The following is a 7,499-nucleotide window of genomic DNA, read 5'->3' as shown; positions in this document are numbered from 1 at the left end:
TGAAAACGTCTACCAACTCAACATAAAGCTCTATTACTTGTTCAGTCACAATCTTTTTATGACAATTGAATATAGCTCGTATATGATCATTATCCTTTAGCCACGATACCTTATACTGAATATTTCTCATGGTGTCGAGTGAAATATACTGATATCCAATTTTTCGAACATGCTTAATTCCAAACATTCCGATATTGACCAAAATCAAACTTTTAAACTCTGTGAACGAATGTAACCACCAAGTATGTATGACAACATAATTATTACATTTAAAATATGCACAACTATCTTTGCATAATATTGTTGCATTCAGATAAACAACAATTACCATACGCTTGTTAGCCATTTTGGAGAATTTGTGTTTGAGAAAAATAAGAAAGAATATATGAAAGGTGAAAGTTATTGGAAAAGAGGAAGAATATATATAGCAATCCTTGGTGAGAAATTTCGCCACAATATCATAGGCAACACATAGGCTATAGCAATATAGCATTATCACATTATAACGCTGCTAGAACAGTGCTATAATGCTATTGTGCTGGCAACAAATGCGTTATATTTTCTTAGCTTATGTCACAGTTAATGCTTGCACCATTGTTGTCTGCATTAAATAATCGAATGTTTAAAATGATGAAAAAATTAAAAATTGATTAAAAATGCATGTAAATATGATTTTTTTTTTATTTATTTATAAAAAAAGTCCACATTAAATGTATTTAGAGAAGAATATAAAATAAAATAACAATAATATTATGTGCACATCTAAAATAAAAAAATTAATCATTCGTATATAATATATGTAAAAAAATAAAATATATATTAAAAATAAATTAAATAATATATATTTATATATGAATATATAATAGCTAATTTAATGATTAATTTTTGGTGTATAAATAAAATTTTTGATAAAATAAAGATAAAAAAAAATCAGCTTATCCTTATGTCCATGTGTTTAGAGCAATGAAGCTTCTTTTTCAATTCCCACTTGACTAATGACTACTACTCCTACTTCTTCTTATTTCCCTCCCTCGTGTTTAACGCTGAAAAGAAGTAGGATTAGGAACCCAATTTGAAGAACCTAAGCTATTCTTTCTCTCTCTCTCTCTCTCACTATTTTGTCACTTCCCTCTTGTTTTTGCATAGGGACGATTAACACAATAAAAACCCATTTTTATTGCAAACCCAACCAACCAACTTTAATTTATTTCATATTGGATGATGTGAAGATCCAAAAAGCAGAAGAGAATGTTCTTCTATTGGCTCATTTTGCCTATTTTCTTGGATCCTCTCTTCCCATGCATGGACTCAAAATCCAATTCTTCTTCTTCTTTTTCTAAATCTCCTTTTATTCTTCTTCTTCTTCTTTAGCCATGGAGGTACATAAAAAGATGCCAATAAGGTATTATAGGAGGCTACGAAGTTGGTTTAATTCTAGCAATATCAAAAAGGAAGATGATGCTAATCACAATGGTAATAATAATAATATTAAACCATCTTTCAGTTTATATGAAATAGAAGGTAATTTTTTTTCTTTTTTCTTTTTTCTTTTTTTTTTGTCAATATATTATTTATTTTTATGCTTTTAAATTTAGACATGGGTGCTTTGTTATTATTATTGTAGATGGAGGAGAAGAAGACGAGATTGATGGTGGCTATGGTGGTGGGGATCTCTCCCTTGGGTCTCTGGAATTTGATTCATGCATTTTAACAAACAAGCTAAGGTAATTAATTAAGTTAATTTAATAATTACTAAATAGATATAGTTTTTCTTTTCTTTTCAATTGATGTGATTAATACTAATAATAATAACAATATATAATATAATAAATAATATTGAAATAATAATACTATTATTTCAGGGTGTTTGTTGGTACTTGGAATGTTGCTGGGAGATCTCCTATTGGAAGCTTAGCTGTTGACTTGGAAGATTGGTTAAATCTCAAGGATGCTGCCGATATTTATGTTCTTGGGTATATTTTAATAATTACTTTGGATCTTTATTTAATTAATTAGTTCTTTATAGTATGTTATTATATATGAAATCATTATTTTGTTATATCTAATTTCAATTTTTTCATCAGGTTTCAAGAGATTGTACCATTGAAGACCCTAAATGTGATAGGAGCAGAGGACCAAGCAGTTGCAACAAGATGGAACAACCTCATTGCAAAAACTCTAAACAACAAAACTTGTGAATTATGTTCCTCATGTCCAAATTCAACACCTCTTTCGAGGCTGTCCTGTGATAATTATTATTATTATTGCAACCACATTAATGTGGATGACAATAATAACAATAATAATTCACTACAGAACGACTCGAATAGAGAGTGTTGTAGGATTAACAGAAGAGAAAATAATTATAGCAACGAGTATGCACTCGTTGCGAGTAAAAAAATGGTTGGAGTGTTTGTAAGCGTTTGGATGAACCGAAAAGTGTTGCAAAAGTGGCGTGTTTCAAACGTGAGAGTGTGCTCGGTGGCATGTGGGGTGATGGGATACTTGGGGAACAAGGGATCCGTGGCGGTTAGCATGTCGATCGAAGGGACGAGCCTCTGTTTCGTGGCGGCTCACTTGGCGTCCGGGGAGAAGAAGGGTGATGAAGGGAGGAGGAACCACCAAGTAGCTGAGATTTTTAGGAGGACATGTTTTCCTAGAAACACAACAAAAGATGATTATGATATTAATAATCACCATCATCCTCTTACCATCTTAGGCCATGAGTAAGTTTAATTATTTCTCTCTACCTTAATCTATTTTTGTTATTGATTATTATATATTATGCTTGTTAATATTGTTGTGTGAAAATGATAGGATTTGGTAGTTCATTGGCATATTCAATAATTGAATGCATGTTTTTGGCATGTTAAATTATAGACATATTAAGATATCTTAACTATTTAATTATCTTGTATTGTGGGGTTGACAAAGTCAATTTTCATATAAGATGAATGACTGAAATGCTCATTTCTATATTTTGCCAAAAAAAAAAATATGTGATTTTTTAAAATTATTTTTTGAGAAATGTTATTTTAGTAACTAAAGGTAGCTTGACAAATAATAAATCAAGTTGTCTTTAATTGTTAAATAATACTAACAAAACTTTTTAAAAAAATTAAGATAGTTTACCTTCAATCGTAAGTTGTCAAGTTATTTTTAGTTGTTGAAATAACATTTCTCTTATTTTTCATTCTTATTGTTTTATATTTTTTCCATTGTAAAAACAATTTGAAAATAACATATGTAATAATAAAAAAATGACATTATCAATTAAAAAGTATCAATGTTCACTCCTTAAAATATAAGTTCAAGTGTCATTGTTCTTGAGATTAATTATCTTGCATTCACCATTTTTTCTCCATTTTTTTCGTTTATAACTGGAAAATACTAAAATCTCTTGTATCACCACTTTACTTAGAGAGTTAGAGATTGTATGATGAGTATTACATTTGAAATTGTTATTTAAGAAAATAAATGGAGAGAAATAGAAAATGAATGGTCTCAACTTTTTTTTGTTCACTTAAAAAAAATGTAGTATAATTTTTATTTTATTTTATTTATTAAATGTCTTGTCCAGATTCCACCTAAAAATTATATAAGAGATCATCACATTCGATATCATCTATTCACATGTCTGTTATGTCGGTTTCTCAATTTTTTTTTATTTTTATTTATTTATTTTTTTTAAGATATAATAACCCTAGTATGTATGTATGTATGATGAGTTGTTTGAATTGTTCCTACATGAGATCTAAAAAGTGTGTGTTTGTTTGAAGCTCTTTAAAATTATAAACTTTTTTATATAAAAAATAAAGAAATTTTCTTTTTTAATATTCTATTTTTTGTAAAAAAAAAAGTTATATACATATATATAATTGTTTCCAAATTTATACGTCTTGCTACTGAACAAAAAATCATCAACAATAATCTAAATCGAAAAACCAACACAAATTAGATTACCAAGACTTGGAAAGTAGCAGAAAGGAAAGAACAAGAAACTGGAGTTGTTTGAGAGCAGTTGTTAGTCGTTTTTAATGTTGGTCGTTTTCGTCAATTATGTAACGTCTTTTTCAACTTCAGCCAAAATCTTCTGAAATAACGGCACCTAGCTAGATACCTTTTATACTCATAAGGACCTCACTTTATTAGATTCGAGTAAATTTAATTTGGGTCTATGAAATTATTCTTCAGATATAGCTTAGTCTATATATTAGTATTGTATAAATTAATAATATCTAAACTAATACTATAATTATTTATTGTTTTATCGTTTCTTTCTTTTTTCCCTCTATTTTTTATGCTTTATAACTTTAGTTTAATTTGATATGGGCTTTCTAAGGTTTAAGTATTATTCTATACAAATAGTTAAACCTTTATTGATAAAGTATCTTCACGAGAAAAAGATATATCTTTGTCACAAAAGTGGGTTAGGCCCAAATCAGAAACTAACCAAACTTATTTTGGTGAAGTCCTTTTCAAGACCCATAAAGATTCTGACAAAAACAATGACCCAAAAAGTTGAGAAGTCCTTTGCAAATTGCAATTACCGATAAGAAAAAAAAACATATGACCTAAGTGGAATGCATAATTTAAACCAATCAAATAATTATGTCAAAAAAAAAAAAAACTATCAAATAGTGGACTGCAAACCAACTTAAGCTGTCAGGATGTCAATCCTGCCATTTACCCGCAGTATCTTATTAGCTAACAACAAAAATTTTACAAATCCCACATTTTTTTTATACCAAAATATGAGACTCGAATTCACGACCTCTTAATTGAGTATGAGGAGATTATGTCATTTGAACTATTATTCATTGACGAATAAATCCTACTTATTCAATGTATGTGTGTGTAATGTATGGGAGTATATTCTCAAAAAACGTTTAATTAGTGTAGATTGACCTTATAAAATCATTTTACACTAATACAGTATGAGTAAATGAATGTAAGATAATTGTACACTTTTCGAATATGGATTTAGCTATCATACATTTTAAAGATACATGTTAAAATTATTAATAATAAAATTTTTTAATTTTTTATTTTAATAAATACACAGTAAATAGAATAATATTATATGATTAGTAAATATTATTTTTTATCAGTAATAATTTATACTCATATTTACATATTTTTACACACAAAAAATATATAATTTGTATTTATATTTACTAGAATTTTACACACATGAATTAATACAGTTTATATTTATATTTTTTAAAATTTGAATACATAAATTAATAAAATTTATTTATTAAAGATAATTTAATATTTATACTAACTAAATAATAGTAAAAAATACTAAAAATTGCTGATTTCAAGAGTTTCTCCTCTTAAGAGATATGTTGGTTAAATGGTTAGAGTGTTTATGTTAAATCCTATGTTTTAATGATTAAATAACGTTAACAATATTAAACAAGTTGATTCTTACCATGCATGTGGGTTGAAACTATGAAACAGTCGAATATTTTGGTTTGGGGACCTAAACTACAGGCTATACTTAGAGGACAAGCATGCTAGGAATCTGATAAGAAAGCAAGATTGGAAAGGTTTGCATGAATTTGACCAACTCCAAAAAGAACTTCAAGAAGGTGGAGTATTTGAAGGTTGGAAAGAAGGTAACATTGAATTTGCACCAACATATAAGTATTCATCATCCATTAGCAATAGATACTGTGGTGGTGGACTCCATACCAAATCAGGAGAAAAGCAAAGAACTCCAGCATGGTATACTCATTCTTTACTTATTACACTCACTTTTCTTTTCCTTTTATAATCTATTATTATTATTATTATTATTATAAAAGAGTTTGAAAATAATAATGGAAAAAATATTCAGTTTGATTCCTGAACACTCGAGTCTCAATTTAGTCTTTGAAGTTTCAATTGCCTCAATTTATTTCCTATACTTTTTAAATTTTAATCACGTTAGTCCCTGCGGTAGTTTCTGTCATAGAGTCAATTGAAAAGTTTAGGAATTAAATTACGGCAATTGAAATTTCAACGACTAAATTGAGGCTCGAGTGTAATTTCAGCGGCCAAACTGGGTATTTTCTCATAATAATGTGAACTAAATATTGAAAAATGAACGAAGAAAAAATTTTGTTTTTCAATCTTTAAATAAAATTATGAAAAAAGATACATTGAAAATAAAAATAAAAACTAAACAAATCCAAACTTCTATGTTTTGTTACAGGCGGAATTGAATTTGTGTAAATTAAATGATGAAGAAAACAAAGTAACAACGTATACTCACTAATTATTATTATTGACACAGGTGTGATAGAATTTTATGGTATGGAAAAGGAATAGAACAGCTTCATTATACTCGGAGTGAAATCACATTCTCTGATCATCGCCCTGTTTCTGCTCTTTTTACTACACACATTGAAATTAATTCATCTGCCACACCACTTCTTCAACTTCACAAATTCCAACCAACATTGTTACACCCCACACATGTAAGACCTCTGTCTAACTTTGCTTTCTTAAATTACCAGATATATATATGATTTATGGATAATGCTAGGTAACATAATTTAAAAGTGTGTTCGATTTGCATTTTTTTAGTATTTTTTTTAGAATTATGTAAAAAAAAAATAAAACAATATTTTTTTATTTTTATTTTTATCTTTTATATTCTTTTTCTTTTATAAAAATTATGAAAATAAAAATACAAACTAAATACACCCTTAGAATTTAGTTATTTTAGTTAAGTTGAGATGGATTTTGAATGGAATAAAGTGATAGTATGAAGCATTGATGATTGAATTTCTAAATGTTTTTGGCAAGAAATTTTGAATATTTGAATTTTTTTATGAACTTTTTTTTTTCTTTTTGTTACATGAATGAATAAAGTGGTATGTTGATTTTCTTCTATGTACTCTAATTAATTATGGAAGGGGGTGAACAAAGAAGATGAAGATGGAAATCCCACTTTATTATCATTGTTAACAAAGGACGTACAAGCCTGCTAACACAAGGAAGAAGAAAAGAAAAGAAAAAAAAAGTTGTAAATTAGAAAGAATGCTTATGATGTGATTATCATTTATCGATAAAGATGTCAATATTTTTTGGAATATTAATTACTTTGGATTTATTTGAAGGGTTAAGATTAATTAGGTTGCAAGCTAGTAGTGTAGCAAATATAATAGAGTGCGAAATATAATCAATTAAGATGTATTGTTGATTTTGTATGGAAAGATCTTAGTCCAAGACAAAAAAAAGTTCGTTACAATTAATATTAATATTGTGAATTTTATAATATGATTGATCAATGATCAGTACTCAATAGTAATTAAAGATAAACAAGTATAAGAAATAATTAACTAATTAATTATATTGTGTTCCAATACTTTGCCATTTGCAAGTTCATTGTAAACCTACTACGTCCTTTTAGAAATCAGCAAACAAACTTAAGCCTCTTCACAATAATGCATGTGATGATATCATTTATTTTTAAAACAGAAGAAAAAGAAAGAAATTAGGTCAAC

The 7,499-nt window shown here is 27.6% G+C and overlaps 1 protein-coding gene across 4 annotated transcripts; it reads left to right on the top strand.

Annotated features, from left to right (window-relative positions):
* The first annotated feature begins 951 nt into the window (after positions 1-951).
* LOC112716330 (type I inositol polyphosphate 5-phosphatase 8) lies at positions 952-7,270 on the top strand. Of its 4 annotated transcripts, none has more exons than XM_025768217.3 (7): positions 952-1,521; positions 1,625-1,724; positions 1,863-1,973; positions 2,085-2,726; positions 5,467-5,733; positions 6,284-6,467; positions 6,909-7,270. In XM_025768217.3, the coding sequence occupies exons 1-7, from the start codon at positions 1,374-1,376 to the stop codon at positions 6,981-6,983; spliced, it is 1,527 nt and encodes a 508-aa protein (XP_025624002.1). In that variant the 5' UTR covers positions 952-1,373; the 3' UTR covers positions 6,984-7,270. The 4 variants fall into 4 exon arrangements, with proteins under 4 accessions (XP_025624002.1, XP_025624003.1, XP_072061454.1 ...); XM_025768218.3 differs by having other exon boundaries at positions 968-1,521; positions 5,500-5,733; XM_072205353.1 differs by having other exon boundaries at positions 1,034-1,473; positions 5,500-5,733.
* The last annotated feature ends 229 nt before the right edge of the window (positions 7,271-7,499 follow it).

This window comes from Arachis hypogaea, chromosome 10 (assembly GCF_003086295.3).
Source record: "Arachis hypogaea cultivar Tifrunner chromosome 10, arahy.Tifrunner.gnm2.J5K5, whole genome shotgun sequence".
Taxonomy (NCBI): Eukaryota; Viridiplantae; Streptophyta; class Magnoliopsida; order Fabales; family Fabaceae; genus Arachis; species Arachis hypogaea.
This window is presented reverse-complemented; position numbering and strand designations above follow the sequence as displayed.

Bases quoted from the DNA above. Each gene is read 5' to 3' on its own strand.
- LOC112716330 (XM_025768217.3), top strand. From the start codon at position 1,374: ATGGAGGTACATAAAAAGATGCCAATAAGGTATTATAGGAGGCTACGA. The intron at 1,725-1,862 runs GTAATTAATTAA...CTATTATTTCAG, and splicing joins ATTTTAACAAACAAGCTAAG to GGTGTTTGTTGGTACTTGGA. The intron at 5,734-6,283 runs GTATACTCATTC...TTATTGACACAG, and splicing joins AAGCAAAGAACTCCAGCATG to GTGTGATAGAATTTTATGGT.